This window comes from Rhinatrema bivittatum, chromosome 1 (genome assembly GCF_901001135.1).
Source record: "Rhinatrema bivittatum chromosome 1, aRhiBiv1.1, whole genome shotgun sequence".
Lineage (NCBI taxonomy): Eukaryota > Metazoa > Chordata > Amphibia > Gymnophiona > Rhinatrematidae > Rhinatrema > Rhinatrema bivittatum.
The window spans coordinates 674,557,565-674,578,710 of NC_042615.1; the positions used below are offsets into that span (position 1 = coordinate 674,557,565).

The window sequence follows — 21,146 nt, forward strand, 5'->3', positions numbered from 1 at the left end:
GGCCTCTCCGCCATCAGCACCATGCCCCTTCCTAGGCACGCATGCACCATTGATTCCTTTAAAGGGCCCGCGGCGGGAACTTGGCCGCAGACCCAGATGCTGACATCAGACTCTTCAGCATATAAAAGCTCAGGCCTCGCTCCATAGCATTGCCTTTGCAACAGGGCTCCTCGTACTCATTGCTGATCCTAGAATCGTCTCATCATTGTGTTCCTGTTTTCCTGTGGTTCCCAGTTCCTGTTCTCCTAGTTCCTGTTTCAGCTATGTGTTGGACTGACTCTCTGGATTTGACCACCGCTATGCCTGACTACTCTTCAGCTTCTCTCAAGCCCCGGACCTCCGCTATGCCTGACTACTCTTCAGCTTCTCTCCAGCCCTGGACCTCCTCTACGCCTGACCACTGCCTTGATTGACTATGCCTGCCTTCTCCGTGCCCTGACCACTGCCTTGATTAACTATGCCTGCCTTCTCTGTGCCCTGACCCTTGCTTTGAATGACTATGCTACAGACTTTCTTGTGTCCAGAGTTCTACGTTGCTTGCCACAACTTCCACTCGCCACCGGCTCGGATCCTAGCCTGTCAGTGACACCTCCCCTCGCCTATCCTCTAGACGTGGACTTTCAAGGCTAAGGCCTTCCTTTGCTTGAGCGCCTTCAGTTCCTCATTGTTCCTTTGGCGCCTGAGTTCCAGTACCGTATCCAGTCCAGGATAGGACTACGCCATCTACCAACTGCTGTCTCTGGGCTGAATCACCTTTCATCTCTAGCTAACCTTGAGGCCCACCTAAGTCCTGCCGGCCCCGGCACCCAAAGACTCAACCTGAGGGGAATGAGGGCTGGTATAGATGAAGCTCCGGCAGCCTCTAGCTTCAGCCCACTTTATCTGCTGACAGTGGGGACCCATAGGTCCTCACCTACGGGTTGCGTCAACCCCACCTCAGCCCAAGGGTCCACCTCCGAAACAACAAAGTTTTACCTTACTGTTACTTCACAAAAGGTATAGGCTATCTTCCACTTTTTCTTTTCCTTGACTTCCTCCCACCAACCACCATAGCCACAATAGCTTCAATTAATTTCCAAAGTACACTGGAGATCCAATATAATGTGGCTGAATATAATGTGAGATCACTTACAATGTGGTCAAAACTGACTCCCAGTTTCACTTAGCCAAATACGTTTGCACTTATCTGGTTAAATGGATTATTCAGTGCCATTTAGCCAGATAAGTACAGACTTATTCGGCTAAGTGACTCTGAATATAAAGTTGATATAATGCGAGCTCACTTATGCAGACCACATTTTTGGATCCCATCACCTGTGTTATATCGTTTCTATAGTGTGTTATACGCCCACCACAGCAACCAATTTTTCTTATCCCCTTAATGTCTTCCAATACACTGTAAAGACACTAAGAATTCTCCTTAAAAGACTTGAAAGAGACTCCCTGGATTCTCTACTTCCAGTATTTTGGGATCTCCTCACTTCATGGTCCTCCACCATGGTGGGACTTAGGTTTCTCCTTTTTCCTCCAATCAACCCAGGTCAATTTATCTGGTTATTTCCCTGTGAAGAGAAATGCCTCCATGTCTCAGGCCTTTTTCCCTCCAGAACTCTCCCCCTTTGGAGGAACAGTCCAGACACACCAACCTTCTGGTGGCTCCTGTCAACACTCCCCCTGACAAACTTTGAACCCAGGATTATATAGTCCCCATTTAGACTCTCCCTAGAGGATCTCCTCTTAACCCATTAAAGGAGACACTCCACTTAGCACTGAGTGGTTTTGAAAATAGCAACTGGACTGTCAGGCTTCTTACTTTTTAAAATCTTCTGACCAAAATGTAAATATAGCCGTATTAATAGAGATAAGTTTCTGCCTATCATGGATTACTTTGTGTGTATTTTTGAGAATGGAAAAAGGGAGTGAAGAGGTTGCTGCGAATCATGCTAGTGTACAGCAATATATCTACTGAAATTAGTCATGAGCGAGTATGCTCCGGGAAACATAACAGAAAGACCAGAATACCACCCACTCAGTCATGCCTTGCTGCAGAATCAAAGAATAGTCTAGATGCTGGTATATATTTGATTATGCCACCTAGAAAAGTATAGTTTATAAAATATTAACATTATAGGAAATAATTGGGCATCCATTTGACAGTAGTTGATTTTCTTATTCGCCTTACATTTTAAAACTGATTTCCTATGAGATCATCACATTTTAAGTACGGGCTTGTAAATATAAATGGAACAGACAAAATGACTGGCTGACAGGGGCAAATTTTTATGTCATTTGAGACAGTATACTTATTTCTAAGTTAAGGCATTAAACTGTTTTTGGATTTTGTACTCTACATCCTCTGCTCAGTTAATGCATTATTATTATCGTATCTGTCCTAACAATTTTCTTCCTTTAACCTGCATTTGACTGACAAGAAGTATATACTAAAAATAACTAGAATGTGAAAATTATAGTTGTCATGCATTCATTAGCATGGGAAATCACACAGTCTCTAGAACTTTTCTGACTAACCTTATTATGTTGTCCTTCAACTAATACATACACACAAGCTCATATAAACAGTATATGTACTTTTAAAATTGATTTATTTTTCACATTACACTGTAAATGGGGTTGTGGGCCAGGCCACTCTCACAGTTCTTCCAAGACCCCTCCCAGTTCTAGTCTGAAATGTAAGGTTCCCTTTGGATCTCATCAATAGCACCTGCATACCTCTGCTAGATTGGGGGAGGAAGGAGTGAATGGTGACTACTCAGGGAGAAGAGGTGGGAGCAAGAAAGGAGTGATGGACATGGTGACAGACAGGTGAATGAGTGATAGTGTCTGAGGGGTGTGCATAATGAATGGAAGTGCAGAGGTGCAAATTCATTTTGATGATAATTCTCAAGGCTTGATAACAGGAAAAACATTTTATATAAATGTGTCCCATTGCTATTAAAATTACTATGAGGCAAATTTTAAAACCCGGCATTCACCAAAATCAAAAGATGCATACACATGTTGGGCTTAAATGCTCCTGCTGTATTTTAAAAGCCACCTACATGCACGCGTATCTCTCGCTGTGTAGACATCTCACTCAGATTCTAAAAGGGCGTGATGTGGGCGAGGGATGGGTGTGGTGTGAGCAGAGCATGGGCATTCTGGAGTGGGGACAAGAGGAGGGCACGCAAATACTTACGCACCTGGGCGCATGCCGAGGTCTAGTACCACATAACATTACTTCTGCTGTGGAGGAGATGTAATTTTAAAAAACAAACAAAAATAATCCATTCCTGAGGGGTTTAAAGTGTCCAGGGTAACTGGAGGGACTTCAGGCTATTAAACCAGGAGGGTTTGGAGGACCTAGCTCTACACTGGGTGAACTGGTAGATGGTGAAACTGGTCTTGGTGTTGACACGCACTGGTTTTAAAATTCCATGGCTTAGGCAGTCAAAACCAATTTGTATGGTTGGGTGTGCCTACTTGCAAAATTAGGTGCACACATATGCACATCAAGGTTATAAAATTGCTGCGTTCCTGGGCGTGTGCTGACACACATGCATCAATGTGTGGCCATACTCCTCTTTGAAAATTACCGTCCCTGATTCCACTTTTTCATTAGGAATTAGAATCCAAACTTGAGGAGATCATCATATTTAAACATTTTGAAAGCTCATACTTAAATCAACTGTAATGATCCTAGCTGCTAGGCAGCATCTCCCCCCCCCCCCTCCTTGGCAGTAGAGATCTTCACTAAGCCATGCTCTCTCCCACTCTAGCCACCTCCTTGACGTCTCCATGATACAGCAAGGCTAGCCCTGTTTAACCTTGCATCTCCCACAACTCAGGGCCTCATCAAATCACCTCAGTTCCTTGCTTTGGCCCACCTTGCCATGTTACTACATGGCCCTTGGCCTTTTTGTCTTGTCCTACAGCCTCCTTGGCCTTCTTGCCCTTGCCTTGCCTGTCTTGCAGCCTCCTTGGCCTTCTTGTCTTGCCTTGTGGTCTTTGAGGATTCTAGTCTTGGCTTGCCTTCTGGACTGGTTCAGTCCCCTTGCTGTTGTCTGTCTTATGTATACCTTGTTTGCCTTTAGAACTTGCCTGTGTTTTTGTATTCCTTGCGCTATTATGGTGTCCCTGTCCTCTATTTGCCCTATTCTGGTGTCCTGTCCCTTCCTTCTCCTGTCCTGTCTGGGCCCCTCTGTGGCCCTCCTGCTCCCTAGGATCTCCCATGGCTCCCCTTCTTCCCTGGGATTTCCCAGTGTATGTTCCTTGACTGCAACCTGCTCTGGTTCTGCTCTGTCTTATGCCTACTTGATACCCCTGTTTGTTCTTTGGCGTATATAGACCTTCCAGTGGCCTACCTAGCTGGATAGAATCCTGCCCTGCATTCCTGGTTTACACTGTTCTTACTTGTGTGGTGCTACCCTATTCCTTCCTTGTCTCGCCTTGCGCCTGCTTTGCCTTGCCTTACTTCCCAGTCAGCCTCCCTCAAACAGATATTCTGCTGCTAACCTGGTCTGTCTCCTGCCTTAGCTTTGCTGATCTCTGCCTGCCTTGACCTGTTCTTGGACTCCAAACTTGCCTACCACTACCAGCCCTGACCCCAGCCTGCCAGGAAAGTCCTGCTGGCCACCAGAACCTGTGGGCTCAACCCAAGGGGAAGGTGGCTGACCAGGCAGAAGACTTTACCCTGCTCTGCCATGAAGCCCTATAGGGGGGGGGAGGGGGGAGTGTCCTTAGACCCAGCCAGCCAGTCCGTGACATCAGCCCACTATTATAGATCTAATTTAACTGGATTGGCACTGTTACCTACTTGTGATGTGCATAAGGATTATCACATGGACACATTTAGAATGTGACTGCATCATGAGCAACAGCTGATAAGAATTAGGGAAGATGTGCACGTAAAAAACAGCAAGTGCGTGCAAAAAATAGCACATACATGAGTATATGCTATTTTAAATTCTGCAACATACATGCATAAATCAGGGTCCATGAGTAAATATGTGTGTGCATAAAAAGGGGCTGGCTAGGGGTGTTCTGGGGAGGGGCCAACATTTATGTGCATAAGTTGCTATTTTACAACCTGCCAAAGTGATGCACATAAGTCTTTTACTTACGTATATTTACACCTGGTCTAGCATAAGTGATCATAAACATCTTAAAAGTGAATAAAGAACTGGGTGGGGGGGTCTGGGTGAAATGGGGGGACTTCAGGCTGAAGAGCCAGGAGGGTCTTCAGGAGTTGCAGATGGACTGGGTGAACTGGTAAATGGAAAACCTTTTATACAGGCTTTTAATTGTTGATTAAAATGTATCTGTTATGTATTGGTGGTCTTTTTGCTTGATTTTATTGATGATTTTTATACGCATTGGTATTCACTTAGAAAAATATATTGTTACTTGCAGAATATAAAAATAGTGAACTAAATAGTTGGTAAAACTGGATATTTCAGTGCCGCATGCATGTTAGAAAATCCTCAGATTTTCATGTTTAAAAGCTGACTTGGGGGGGGAGGGTGTAAATGTATCTAAATAATGTGAGTAAAATCTACTCGTGCATACCTTTAAAATTCAAAGTACAAATACGTGAGTATATCTTTTGCGCAAACTTATCCTGCTAAATTCCAATTTATCTGGCTTAGTAGCGCCTTTGCTGCAATTTAATCAAACAAATTCGGACTTATCCAGATATGCATCACTTTTGTTAGACTTATCCAGCCAACTTACATACCCAGATAAATCCAAAAAGTGCTACATAGAAAGTAAAGTAGTGCTTTTTAATCTTATTTATTTGTTTATTTATTTGAGTGTACTGTTTTATATACCATCATTCCATGTAAGAATCACTAGATCACAATGGTGTACAGGTTTGACACTCACACATAGGGCCAGATTTTCAAAGGGTTAAGCGCGTAAATCCTCAGCATTTATGTGCATAACCTCTCCTGCACGCGCCAAGCCTATTTTGCATAGGCCTGGTGACGCGCGCAAGCCCCAGGACGCACTAATGTCCCGGGGCTTTGTGAAAGAGGTGGGGCGGGGTAGGACCGAGGCCTCCAGCACAGCAGCCATGCCGGGGGGGTCGCGCACTGGCACTCAGCCGGCGTGGTCAACCTACGCCTGTCCAGAGGCAGGCGCAACTTATTAAACAAAGGTGAGGGGGTTTAGGTAGGGCTGGGAGGCGGGTTAGATAAGGGAAGGGAGGGGAAGGTGAGGGGGGGCAGAAGGAAAGTTGCCTCTGAAGCCGCTCCGATTTCAGAGCGGCCTCGGAAGGAATGGGGAAAGCCATCGGGGCTCCCCTAGGGCTCGGCGCGCAAGGTGCACAAGTGTGCACTCCCTTGATCGCACCGACCCCGGATTTTATAGCATGCACGCGGCTGCGCACGCATGCTATAAAATCAGGCATACATTTGTGCGCACAGGGTTGCGCGCACAAATGCATGCCCTCACGAATGTGCACCCTCACGTACCTCTTAAAATCCGGCCCATAATGAGTTATAGAGGTAGGCATACACACCGTAGTTAAACAGGGAAAATAAACTGTAGCAACAGAGGTAGGCCTACACTTCAGAGATAAACTGGGAAAACAATCAAAAACTAGGAGAATACTATAAAGATAGAAACATTCAGAGCAAAGTAACCAGATTATAGGGAGGGTTGACAGTAATTGGGTAAAGTTCAGGACATATTTTGGTCATCGGGGAATTGGGTGTATCAGATTATAGGGAGGATTGAGAATAAGGGGTTAAAGATCAGTACATATTTTGGTCATCAGCATCAAGGTGGATTTGATGTACCAGCCAAATAGAAGGCACAATCGAATAGCCAAATTTTTAAGTCTTTCTTAAATTTCTTTTTTTTTTTACTTTTTATTTATGTATTTTCTATTACATTCAAGAAAAGGAAAATCTTGAAAGTGAAAAGGAAAAGAAAAAATAAGTATCGTATTGTGAATAATAACAAAGAAATGTACAAATAATTCTTCATTTTCACAAGTCCTCAATAAAGGATCCAATTTAGAAAACAAAATCAAATGGGTATTAAAGGAAAATTATTAAAGAGCATTAATTATACAGCGGGTACAAAATCAAAACATAGGGTGCTCAACCGACTAGAGGAGGAACCAGTTGAACAAGGTCATGACTCTCGGATGATACATCCGGTTTATCACTTAGAAAAGAAGTAAGCTGAGAAGGAGTAAAACAAACATATAACAATCCCTTATATTTAATAAGGCACTTGCATGGAAATTTCAAAGTGAAGGTTGCACCAATCTGAGAAATCCTAGGTCTCATCAAAAGAAATTGACGTCTCCTTTTCTGTGTTTGCTTAGAAACATTGGGGTAGACTCTGAATTTAAGATGAAAAAAAAGTTCAAGCCGATGCTTAAAAAAAAGCCAAAATACCCAATCTCAATCAAATTCAAAAGTGAAAGTGACTACCATAGTGGCCACTTGAGCTTGAAAGGTATCTGAAGTTTCCAACAATTGAGATAAATCTTGATTAGGAATAAGAAGATCCATACCTTGGGCAGTATCTTGACTTTCTTTTTTTTTTTTTTAAATGTAGGCAAATAATATATCTTAGACAAAGGAGGTATTGCAGCCTCAGGAACCTTGAGAATTTCCAAAACATATTTTTTGAACATGTCCTTAGCGGATATGTGTGGACATTTGGGAAAGCTGGTAAAATGCAAATTTTTCCCTTGAATAGTATTTTCCAGATTTTCAAGTTTATTAGGAAGCAACTGATTTTCTTTCATCATCTGATTTTGAGTAAGGTTCACACTTTGAATTTCTAATTTAACTTCTGATAGTTCTTTTTGTAGAGAAGCTTCAGAATTTTCCACAAGCATAACTCTATTCTCAATAGTACTAACCCTTTCTTACATTTCCCAATGTCTGCTGTTGTTTGAAGATTCTCTGGCATAGAGTTGCAAAGCTTTGGGCCTGCAATTGATAATGCTCTGTCTCTAGTTTGAGTTAGATGAGAATCTCTTATGGTCAGGATTTCAAGAAGGCCTTTATTCATAGACCTAAGCGTTCATGTGGGAATATGTGGATTAAATGTTATTCCCATAAGGTCGTTTCTTGTCCCAATGTTGACAAATAATATTGTTAGGACTTTGTATAATATTCTTGGCTGAACAGGGAACCAGTGCAGTGTTGGTGTGTTATGGTCATATTTCCTTGCTCCAGTCAGTAGTCTGGCTGTGGCATTTTGCAATAGTTGTAGTGGTTTTAAGTGGCTAGCCGGAAGTCCTAGAAGTAGGGAATTGCAATAATCCAGGTTTGAGAATATTAGGGATTGCAATACCATTCTGAAATCTGTAGTGCTTAGTAAGGGTTTCAGATGACTCAAGATTCGTAGTTTGTTGAAACCAGATTTGATTAGTTTGCTAATGTGGGCTTTCATATTTAAATTTTCATCAATCTGGACTCCTAGATCTCTTACTTGAGTTGCTGGGATGAATTGGTGATTTCCTAGATCAATACCTGGTGGAATAGATTTTGGTGGATTTCGGCTCAACCAAATTATTTCTTTTTTTTTTTGGGTTCAACGAGAGTTTCAGTTTCAGTTGGGTTCAACGAGAGTGTCAGTTTCAGTTCTTTTATTGTGTTCATATATTCAGAGATGAGTGATGCTATTTTCTCAAATTAATTAGATAGGAGGGATATAGAATTGCAGATCATCCGCATATAGAAAGAAGTTTAATCCAAGGTCTGGCAGCATATAAATATTAAATAGGGTTGCAGATAGCGCTGAACCCTGTGGAACATCTGTTGTGCATTGGAATGTGTCAGATATGTGACTGTCTAGTTTTACCTGGAAATATCTATCTGCAACAAATGAGGTGAACCAACAGTACTTTTCCATTGACTCCTGTTTCTCAGCTGGTGGCATAGCAGACTATGGTCAACTGTGTCAAAGGCTGCAATTAAATCGATCGGCACTAGGCAGTATGATTCATTAGAGTCGAAGCCTCGTAGTATAGGATCCACTATGGATTGTAGGAGAGTTTCTGTTGAGCGATTCTTTCAGAATCCAAATTGGTTAGGATATAGGATATAGGGCTATAGTTGTGAAGAACAGCTTTTTTGATAATTTTTGCAAGGAAGGTTAGGTTAGAGTTTGGTTGATAGTTATCCCAGTCTTCAGCATTTCCTACTTTATTCTTCAATATTGTTTTTATAATTGCCTGTTTTAGATTTAGGGGCATGTTTCCTTCTTTGAGGGCAAGATTGACAAGAGTTGTGATTGTGGGGGTTATTGCTTGGTTTACTTGTTTTAATGAAGAGGGAGGTATCAGGTCAAGGGGGTGAGTAGCTAGTTTTCGTTTTGATATGATTTTGCTTTTTTCCATTTTCAAGATTGTGTCAAAGGAAGCCCATTTATCATTTGTAGTTAAGTCATCAGAAGTGTAAGGACAGTAGGTGAAGGAGATTTGTTGTTTCAACTTCTGGATTTTTTCAGTTAAAGCTGTTGCGTAGTCATTACAAGAAGTTTGTGTGAAGATATTGTTCAATGATTGGGGTGAAGAGAGGTTTTTGATCAGACTCTTGACCATCTCAAACAGAAGTTTTGAGTTGAAAATTACTCATTGTGTCTGTTTGCCATAGTAGTCTTTTTTTATTTATTTGTTAGGGTTCAGTTATTAGATAGGTGTGATTTGTAACATCTGAGTGATTCCTCTGAAGGGTTTTTTTGCCAATGTTTTTCAAGTTTTCTTAGGGATTTTCTTGATTCTTTCAGATCCTCGTTGTACCAGGGGTTCATTTTCCTGTGATTATTATTATTTTTGTATGTGTTTTTGGTTTGGATTGGGCTGTATTTGTCTGCAATTTCTTTGATCATTATGTCCCATGTGTCAAATGCCTCATTGCAACTGTTTAGATTTAGGTCACATATTTTGGTCCCAGTATCACTAGTTAGTGTTTAATTTTTTATTTTCCTTCTGAATGTTTGTGTGATTATTTGTTCAGAGCTTTTTGCTATTTGCTTTATGTATGCTAGAGCTACTTTAATTGGATGGTGGTCGGACCATGGGATTATTGTATGATTAGTTGTTAGAATATAATTATTGGGATTTGCAAAGATGAGATTGAGAATATTACCAGCTTTAAGGGTGGCTTCAAAGACATGTTGAGACCAACCTAGGGCTTCCATTGCTTCAAGGAATATGTCTCAGGAGATGGATCTTGGTGACTCATTTACATGTAGATTAAAATCACCTAAAATTATTGTTGACTCTGGGGTAGGGAATTCTTTTGTGAATAGTTCAACTAAGGGTATGCAGTCCTTTTGAAGAAGACCAAAAGGACAGTATACTAATCTGATATTGATTTGTTTTGATTTTAATATGGCAACTTCATAAGGTGGGAAGATTTCAATTTTCTTTAGGAATAATTAGGAATAATGTGGTTTAGTAGTACATTGTCATTTAGCCAAGTTTCAGTTATACAGGAAATTGTAGTTTGTTGGTAATTAATGATATCATTGATTAGAGGGATTTTTCTCGAAACTGATTGCACATTCAGTGGAAGTATGGTGAATAGAAGGCCAGTTCTGATGTTTTGGTTTTTGGTGTTAGTAGAGTGAAGTTTGGATTTTGACTTATGTTGTTCCTTAAGTCAACATTTTTTCCTTGGCCTGCTAATGGTTGTGATCTGATTTTTAATTCCATATTTAACTTTGATCTTGTTGCTAAGACAGAGCAGTAGATGTCTATCTGTTGATGCTTAGTGTTACAGTAATGTCCTGTTGGTAGGGATCAGATGGATTTCATGTGGAGATTCAGTTCACTTGTGTTGAGGTCCATGGGAGGTGATATCTTCAGGTGATGAGGTGAGATGAGGTCTGCTGGAGATTCTATCCTCTTGAGTTTTGATCTGTGGGGGGTGAGGTCCGCAGGTGGTAAAGACCGCAGAATCATATGTATGCTGGTGGACTCTGCAGGTCCACAGGTGAGGTCTGCAGTTGGTTAGGTCTGCAGATGGTGAGGTCTGTATGAGGTGAAGACTGCAGTTGCATAGGTTCACTGGTAAGGTTTGTAGGTTTGCAGGTCCATAGATTCACTGGAAAGGCCCCCAGGTTCGCAGATCCACAGGTTTGCTGGTGAGGTCCATAGGTTTTCAGGTCTATAGATTCACTGGAAAGATCCGTAGGTTCACAGGTCCGGCTGTGACTCCACAGGTCCGCCAGTGAGTCCACAGGGCTACAGGTCTACCAGTGAGTCCGCAGGTCCACAGGTCAGCCAGTGAGTCTGCAGGTCAACAGGACCACTGGTAAGGTCCGTAGGTCTGCTGCAGCGTGGCTGGGTACCTGCCAGTTAAATGCCGCTACTTTCCCGCATAAATCACAAACTTATTGGGATAAGTGCCACTGATTTTCTGGATAAGTCAGAATTTCCGCAGCTCGTAGTTTTCATGTTTGTGAGCATATATGTCTGCGTATGTACTTGGATTGTATAACCTGTGCATATTGTATCCATAAAGGTTATAATATTCAGTAGCAACTGCATTCGCCCATATACAGATGTAAATGGGCACATGCAAACAATTTTGAAAAATATCCTCCCTGTATGGTCATATAGAAGCCAAATTTTAAAAGCCATTTACATGGCTATATAGTGATGTGTGCATGTAAATTTGACCATTAGAAAATATCTTTTAGTCACATTTATACAAGGCATTCCCCAGGCCATGTTTAGTCAAGGGCAAAAATAGGACAAGTAGATTGCATTGTCAGATCTATGCATACTATTTTCCTTTTAAAAAAGTTCCCACACAAACAAATGAAGGTGCAAAATACCCATAGCAAGTTCCAAAGTGAGAGTAAATGTGTACTTTCACTGTAATAACTGATGCTAAGTCCATGGGTAAAAAGTACATTCAGACGTTGTCCCAATGCGGACAGTTTGAAAATTGCTTCCTCAAAGGCACATAGCCTTTTTCCCCAGAGAAGAGCAAGCATTTTAGAAATAACATATTGGGAGCAATTTTCAGTAGCTCACTTAGGTGCAAAGTCTGTGGGTAGTTTTGTACCTGTGGACCTAGTAAGCAATTTTCAAAAAATGTATAAGATTTATTTTAAAAGCTCGACATGCGCCTCAGTCAGGGGATGCGTGACTATGTTGGGCCGGTGCGTGCCAAGCGGATTTTGAAAGCCGCCTGGATATGCTCATTTCTCCTGCTGCGCACACAACTGAAATTTTTTTAAAAGAAGCTTGGGCGTGGTCTGGGTGAGGCAAGGGCGTTTCTGGATTTTAACCTGAAATTTGCATGGAAATATTTATGCGTACTGGTGAATGCCATGGTCTCTGCCATGTAACTTTACTTCTGCTATGGATGATGTGTAAGTGATAAAACAAAAAAATCTAGGCAAATCAGTGGGGTTTTAAAGGTCAGGGGTAACAGGGGGGGAGGAAGGCTATTAAACTAATAAGGTTTGTAAGACCTATCCTTTAACTGTGCGAACTGGAAACAAACTGAGGCGGATTTTCAGAGCCCTGCTCGCCTAAATCCGCCCAAAACCGAGCGGATTTAGGCGAGCAGGGCCCTGCGCGCCGGTGAGCCTATTTTACATAGGCCTACCGGCGCGCGCAGAGCCCCGGGACTCGTGTAAGTCCCGGGGTTCTCCGAGGGGGCGTGTCGGGGGCATGTCGGGGGGGCGGGCCCGGTCGTCGCAGCATTTAGGGGGGCGTGTCGGCAGCGTTTTGGGGCGGGTACGGGGGCGTGGCTACGGCCCGGGGCGGTCCGGGGGGCGTGGCCGCGCCCTCCGTACCCGCCCCCAGGTCGCGTCCCGGTGCGCAACAGGCCCACTGGCGTGCGGGGATTTACTTCTCCCTCCGGGAGGCGTAAATCCCCGGAGAAAGGTAAGGGGGGGGGTGTAGACAGGGCCGGGAGGGTGGGTTAGGTAGAGGAAGGGAGGGGAAGGTGAGGGGAGGGCATTAGAGGATTCCCTCCAAGGCCGCTCCGATTTCGGAGCGGCCTTGGAGGGAACGGGGATAGGCTGTGCGGCTCGGCGCGCCGGCTATACAGAATTCATAGCCTTGCGCGCGCCGATCCAGGATTTTAGTGGATACGCGCGGCTCCGCGCGTATCTACTAAAATCCAGCGTACTTTTGCTGGCGCCTGATGCGCCAGCAAAAGTACGCCTATTCGCGTTTTTTGAAAATCTACCCCACTGGTTTTAGTGGCAATGGCTTAATGGCTTTGGCGCGCGTCCCTGTTAAAATCCCCCCACTTACATGATAGAAGCAAATACGCACATATGTTATGAAATAGCCATGTCCCTGGGTGCGTTCCAATGAACGCATGCAATGTACACCCAAGCACCGCTTTGAATGTTACCATCTTAGTGTAGGAAACAAGGACTATCTTTTATGTTTTTAGTTCAATTTTTTATGAAAAAAAAACCATAAAATTTTTTATATTTTTAGTTTTATGTTTTTAGTTCAATGCCCCTGTTTTATGTAACTTTGCTTGATTCAGCCTTCTTGTTCTTGGTTACACTTGTTTTTCCCCCAAGTTCCATGTAAACCGGCCTGATGTGAATTTCTATTTGTGAAGTCCGGTATAGAAATATATATTAAATAAATAAATAAATAAATAAATAAATGTTTATATCTATACAGTAGAATGTGCATGTACTAGTAATATAGAAATAAGTAGTAGTAGAGTCATCAGAGGTCACTGCTATAAATAATACATGCAAGGCACTGTCGGGGAGAATATAATGAAAAATACTCATTTTAGGAGTATACTGTAAGAAAAATCCTTGGGAAGTGTAATCTGAAGAAGAAAAATTCTCCGTTGAGCTTTTTTGGTGTATTTTAAAATGATGGAACTCATGATTAATTGTGATTTGTGTCCATCTGGGCATTTGTCTGACACAGGAGCTGTCCATTACCACAATGGTTAGTCCCAAAGAATGAAAATCACACACCTATATCCACCCTATTGCTGTAGTGAGTCAGTTGAGTTCAAAACGTAAAGAATAGCTTGTATTAAAAGGACCTTCAAACAAGGAACTACGTAGCACTTGACTTTTTGTGTCTTTAGGTGTCCCAATTTATATCCATACGTCCTATCATATAATCTAATGTTTATATAGTTTCCATTGCAAGTAAAACAATAATGTCCTTCAATATACTTAACTCAGCCATGAAATCTTGCAAACATTTCTCCAGCATTGTCTTTCCAGCAGTGAAATGTCCCAAATTCTTAGGCTTCCTTACAAAAAAAAGTGTTTATGCATTTCTTTTGTCTGCCTGTGTACACATTATCTTCTGAACCATTCAACCTTGAACAATTTAATTTTCAAGATAGGTATAACTATAAAATTGCTAGACACTAAAAATGGTTTTCCATAAAACTTATGGCACTAGCTCAAAATTGATTTAAAAAAAAAAAAAGTAAAACAAATAACAACAAGAAAAAATAAAACAGAAACTCATCAACCTTTGGATTCCAACAGAGTTTATCACCTCTGCCAACATCCTCATAAATTAATTCATAAAACTGGAATTCCTTTATATGGATACCTAAGAATGTCTCAGTCATGAAAGTTCTTACATAATCAATTCACTTTAGTTTCAGAGCGGGAATTTGATTATCAGATCTACTCCTCTAGTTATACTTTTCACCATTATGACTACAAATCTTTAGTAATGTCAATTTTTTTATGAATACCTCAGAATGTTTCTATAAGACCAACCCCAAACCCCCCACCTTCCAACCCCCCAACCTCCACCCCCCATTTCAAAGTGACACTCTACAGTGGTAGATATAGAGACTGCCAGACTGACTCTTTACAGAGGCTCTCTCTCTTTCAAAATATTTTCTCTGTATCACAATGGCACTATATCGTGTGTTCCTGTATCTCACTGAGCGCTACTGACCCTTATTACCATTAACTATGCTCTGCCCCAAACTCCTCCCACTGGAATATGCATTTGCTTTGCATTATTTATTGCGTGCATTAGAGCAATAAGGCCCTTAACGCAAATTGATAAATGACCCAGTAAATTTGTACCTGAAGCAATGGAGGGTAAAATGACTTGCCTAAGGTCACAATGAACAGCAGTGGGATTTGAACACTATCTTCCCTGATTTACAGCCCACTGCTCTCACTACTAGTCTGCTCCCCTTCTCGCATGGGAAAAAAACTGCATTGGGAATTCTGTCACCATGCAAGAAATCACCTGAACTTCAAGGCTGATTGGAAAACAAAGTAATAATATAAAAGGCACAAAGTGGAAATTATACTTCACTTACCATGTTTGCTGTGAGTTAACGTGATTTTGTGCACTGAGAACCAGTAAGATCTGGTGGTTATCCAGCTCTTTTCTAGCACTGTTGCAGTCTTCAAAAAGAAGATGATACCACCAGAGCTCCAGCTCCCACAGCCAAGCAACCACGTAGCCCTCAAAAATCCAAAGAGCAAACGATGAGAAATTGCTGCCATAATGGCAGGGTTTATTTGTTGAGTAACATCACTGAGAAGGTGAGCCTGGTACTATTCTGCTGGTGACTGAACTTAGGGGATTCTCACCAATGCATGTTCCTATCAACATGCCATCAGGCAAGAATTTGTACCTAAAATTATACTTGTTTCATCTCAGCATATGTTAAGTTCTTTCTCATACATAGCATAATGGAGGCACAGGCAAGCACTCAGTATATCATTGCTATTTAGTTGTAAAGCTCCCTTATTAACCATGTAATAACTAGGGATGTGAATCGTTTTAGGACGATTAAAATTATCGTCCGATAATTTTAATATCGTCTTAAACCGTTATGGAACACAATACAATACAGATTCTAACGATTTATCGTTATAAATCGTTAGAATCGTGAGCCGGCACACTAAAACCCCCTAAAACCCACCCCCGACCCTTTAAATTAAATCCCCCACCCTCCCGAACCCCCCCCAAATAACTTAAATAACCTGCGGGTCCAGCGGCGGTCCGGAACGGCAGCGGTCCGGAACGGGCTCCTGCTCCTGCATCTTGTCGTCTTCGGCCGGCGCCATTTTCCAAAATGGCGCCGAAAAATGGCGGCGGCCATAGACGAAAAAGATTGGACGGCAGGAGGTCCTTCCGGACCCCCGCTGGACTTTTGGCAAGTCTCGTGGGGGTCAGGAGGCCCCCCACAAGCTGGCCAAAAGTTCCTGGAGGTCCAGCGGGGGTCAGGGAGCGATTTCCCGCCGCGAATCGTTTTCGTACGGAAAATGGCACCGGCAGGAGATCGACTGCAGGAGGTCGTTCAGCGAGGGTTCCGGCGCCTCGCTGAACGACCTCCTGCAGTCGATCTCCTGCCGGCGCCATTTTCCGTACGAAAACGATTCGCGGCGGGAAATCGCTCCCTGACCCCCGCTGGACCTCCAGGAACTTTTGGCCAGCTTGTGGGGGGCCTCCTGACCCCCACGAGACTTGCCAAAAGTCCAGCGGGGGTCCGGAAGGACCTCCTGCCGTCCAATCTTTTTCGTCTATGGCCGCCGCCATTTTTCGGCGCCATTTTGGAAAATGGCGCCGGCCGAAGACGACAAGATGCAGGAGCAGGAGCCCGTTCCGGACCGCTGCCATTCCGGACCGCCGCTGGACCCGCAGGTTATTTAAGTTATTTGGGGGGGGGTTTGGGAGGGTGGGGGATTTAATTTAAAGGGTCGGGGGTGGGTTTTAGGGGGTTTTAATGTGCCGATTTTTCGATTTTTTAACGATTTTTCACGATTTTTCACGATATTTTACCCCCCCCAAACGGCAACAATACGATTCCCTCCCCCTCCCAGCCGAAATCGATCGTTAAGACGATCGAGGACACGATTCACATCCCTAGTAATAACGTTTGCTACATTTGACTGCTGGTATACAGCCCTTTGATACATGGGCTCTAAGAGAGTGCCACAGAGTCTGCTAGCTCTGCAATTGACATTCTTGAGTGCAAGTAAATGATTTTTGACAAAGTCACTAAAAATGACATTCTGGAGCTCACCACACTGTTGGGGCCGATACAGTACAGTGTACTCTGTTAACCCTCTATTGGACGTGCGTTTTCGATGCGCTAGCGTTACCCCTTATTCAGTAAGGGGCCGAAAACGTGCATCCAACCCCCCCGAACCTAATAGCGCCCGCAACATGCAAATGCATGTTGCGGGCGCTATTAGGTATTCCCGCGCAATTCAGAAAACAAAATGTGCAGCCAAGCCGCACATTTTGCTTTCAGAAATTAGCGCCTACCCAAAGGTAGGCGCTAATTTCTTCGGGCACTGGGAAAGTGCACAGAAAAGCAGTAAAAACTGCTTTTCTGTGCACCCTCCGACTTAATATCATGGCGATATTAAGTCGGAGATCTCGAAAGTTTCCAAAAGTTAAAAAAAAAAAAAAATTTTTGAAGTTGACCCGTGGCTGTCGGGTCGAAAACCGGACGCTCAATTTTGCCAGTGTCCAGTTTCCGAGCCCATGGCTGTCAGCGGGCTCGAGAACCGACGCCGGCAAAATTAAGCGTCGGCTGTCAAACCCGCTGACAGCCGCCGCTCCGGTCCAAAAGGAGGCGCAAGGAACGCGCTAGTGTCCCTAGCGCCTCCTTTTGCCTATTTTTACCGCCGGGCCTAATTTGAATAGTGAATCACGCGCACAGGAGAGTGGCCTGTGCGCACGCCGGGAGAGCAGGCGTTCGCCCGCTCTCCCACGGACTTTACTGTATCGGCCCATGTGGAAGTGAAAAAGAAAATCCAAGAAGGAAATTAATCAGTTAAAATCTAACTAAAAAATATAGTTACTTTATTTTAAAAGTAAGTTTGGCATCCTGAATAAGGTGTATGGATAGCAGAAAGATAACTGTCTATGCAAATTTACAAAAATATTCATCCCGCATGTCAGTAATGCTTTAGCACTTTCCTGATAGTGAAATCCCTACATATACTCCTTTCATTCCTCTCCTTTGCAACTCATGATGATGATATGATATCATTCCCCAGAGGTGACATGCTGCTGGGAAACTTTTTCACGTTGAAGCCCTACGACTTGTTATCTGCTTGTATAACTGCTATTATAATTCATGATGATGAAATTTACTTTGGGCCGGATTTTAAAAGGATCACGCGCGTAAATCCAGAGGGGGCAGGGCAGGGGCGGGGTCAGGCTCACGGCACAGTGGCCACATTTGCTGCTCGGCCGGCGCGCAACTTACTTCAGCCCCAGGGTGGGGGAGGTAGGGGAAGGGAAGGGAAGGTGGGGTGGGCGGGTAGGGAAGTTCCCTCCGAGGCCACTCCGATTTTAGAGCGGCCTGGGAGGGAACGGGGGAAGGCTGCGCGGCTCGGCGCACGCAAGGTGCACAATTATGCACCCCCTTGCGTGCACTGACCCCTGATTTTATAATATACACGTGTATGCGCATGCATGTTATAAAATTGGGCGTACATGTGCACGTGCCAGGTAGCGCGCGCATATGTACGCCGCGCACCCTTCTTTTAAAATCTACCCCTTTGCAAATAATGTAAAACAATTAATTTTTTCAAACATTTATTTCTTTGGACATCTCAGATGCATGTTCCCCTTTCAGCTATCTTGAATTATATCTATACTTACTGTATATATATATATATATATATATATATATATATATGTATGTAGGTACCTATGTCTCAGTTATTATGTAAGTTTCTCTCTTATTGTTGTAGGGGTTGTTTTTCCATACTTTCCACGACTGGGTCGCTACCACCTGAACTTCCATGAAGCCCAGCGGGCCTGTCAGGATCAAGATTCCATCATTGCCTCCTTTGATCAGTTGTATGACGCATGGAGGTCTGGGCTGGACTGGTGTAATGCAGGTTGGCTCAATGACGGATCTGTGCAATACCCCATTACCAAGTCCAGGGAACCTTGTGGAGGCAGTAACACTGTCCCAGGAGTCAGGAATTATGGTTACCGGGACAAAGACAAAAGCAGATATGATGTTTTCTGTTTTACTTCGAACTTCAAGGGTAAGAATTCGACATTAATTATCGTTCAACCACTGTAAATACTGTACAAGTAGTCACCCATCTGAACCAAGGCAAAATATATTAACAATTTCAGTCTAGTTCAATTAAAACTAACCAGGATTATTTAGCTTGTTGAAATGTGTCTTGAGTTATAGTTCTAAAATCATACTTTTTACCTTTTACTTTTAGTCAGAATTTTCAAAATTGATTTTTGCAACCAAATCTGCTTTGAAAATTTGTGGGGTCCTGTAATCAGCAACAACAAACATGCGCAAAAGTTATAACTGCTCCCAAGCAAAAATCAAAAGAATGCACCTTAAGTTCTGTTCTTAATTCCCACCTCTTTACCATGGAATACCTCTTTGTGGTATGCATAACAGTGTATATGAAATGGCTTTTGCACATATCTTTCTGCAAACTCTCTCCCTTCCCCAGACATTTTCAAAAGACCATTTACATGCATACAATTGGGGTTTATAAGTGCAAATTCTTTTGAAATTATCCTCCTAAAAGTAGTATTTTAATCAATGTAAAAGTAAAGCAAGATTTTCTGTAGTTAATATTTATTGTATCTGGTTGCATTGATAGCAATATTGTCAATGGTTGAATTTCAAGTGAACCGGGGTACTTACCAAACTCATACATTGAAATGCAGTATTTTGTTGCATCTGACGGTTACACATAGGGCTGGCTTTTCAAACGGTTACGAGCGCCGGGCGATGTGTATAAAGCCCCGGGATGCATGTAAGTCCTGGGGCTTGCAAAAGGGGGTGGGGAGGGGGTGGGGGAGGCAGTCCGGGGGCAGGGCTGAAGTAAGTTTAAAAACAAGAGAATAACAAAGAAAAAGGTAGGGGGGGAAAGGGTAGGGGAGGTAGGGGAAGGGAAGGGAAGGTGGGGTGGGATGGTAGGGAACAGAGGAAGGCAGCGCGGCACAGGCTCAGCGTGTGCAAGGTGCATAATTGTGCACCCCCTTGCGCGTGCTGACCCCCGATTTTATAACATGTGTGTGCCTGCGCGTGCATGTTATAAAATTGGGTGTACATGTGTGCGCGCCGGGTAGCACACGCACATGTACGCTCGCGCGTACCTCTGAAAATCTGCCCCATACTGTACAAATCAAGCTGATTTTTTGGCACTCCAAATACTAGGACACAAAAACTACATTGTTAAATACAGTTATCACCCAAGCATTGAGTGTCCCTGATTTCTACTTTTTACATTTTCAGTACAGAGGTCTTGTTCTGATTCTAAGGTACTTCAGGGAAAAATAGTCACTAAATAGCATAGTGAGAGCTCTGTTCAACACTGTGTTCCTGACTTATTCCATGGCTAATTTGTATTTATTTTCAGTTGGCTTATATAGTCAAAGAAATGGGTGTGGTCAGTGCTAGTAATGAATTAACGGCTTTCATGGACTGAGGAAAGTAACCAAGACCAGGAATTTCTCGGGTATTTCCTGAAATGCAGCTCAGAAAAGTGTTTTCTGGCAAGTTCATCCAGTAGCCTCCTGCAGCCACACTGAGGTATAACTTTACCCTGATTGTTTGCATATGAGACTCCTTTGTTCATACTAACAGAAGAGCACAGGCTTACTCTTAGGATTCCACTTTAAAAAATGAGCAATTTATATATATATCTTATGTGTCCAATCATATGGAACCTTAAAAACATGCAGAAAATTGCTGTTTCTATTGCACAAAAGCTTAACTGGGTCTGCCCACACATTGGGGCAGATTTTTAATATTACGCGTGGGGGGTACAATTGTGCGCGCTACCCGGCGCACACAAATTTACACCCAATTTTATAACATGCGTTCGCTACTGCGCTCATGTTATAAAATTCAGGGTCAGCGCGCACAAGGGGGTGCACACTTGTGCACTTTGTGCGCGCCAAGCCCTAGGGGAGGCCCAATGGCTTTCCCCATTCCCTCCAAGGCCGCTTCGAAATCGGAGCGGCCTTGGAGGGAACTTATTTTTTGGTGTCCCCCCCCACCTTTCCCTTCCTTCCCCTTACCCACCCCCCCAGCCCTACCTAAATCCCCCCCACCTTATTTCGTTGAGTTATGCCTGCCTGCCTCTGGCAGGCGTAACTTGCGCATGCTAGCTTGGTGCCGGTGCGCCAGGTCCTGACACAGGCTGCCGTGTCGGGGCACTTGGCC

The 21,146-nt window shown here is 43.3% G+C and overlaps 1 protein-coding gene across 1 annotated transcript in view; it reads left to right on the plus strand.

Moving 5' to 3' along the window:
- Positions 1 to 21,146, plus strand: part of HAPLN1 (hyaluronan and proteoglycan link protein 1) — a 175,563-nt gene that overhangs the window by 123,825 nt on the left and 30,592 nt on the right. Inside the window, exon 4 of the mRNA XM_029573795.1 lies at positions 18,685 to 18,987. Within this exon, the coding sequence (XP_029429655.1) occupies positions 18,685 to 18,987 (303 nt within the window). The remainder of the gene's footprint in view (positions 1 to 18,684; positions 18,988 to 21,146) is intronic.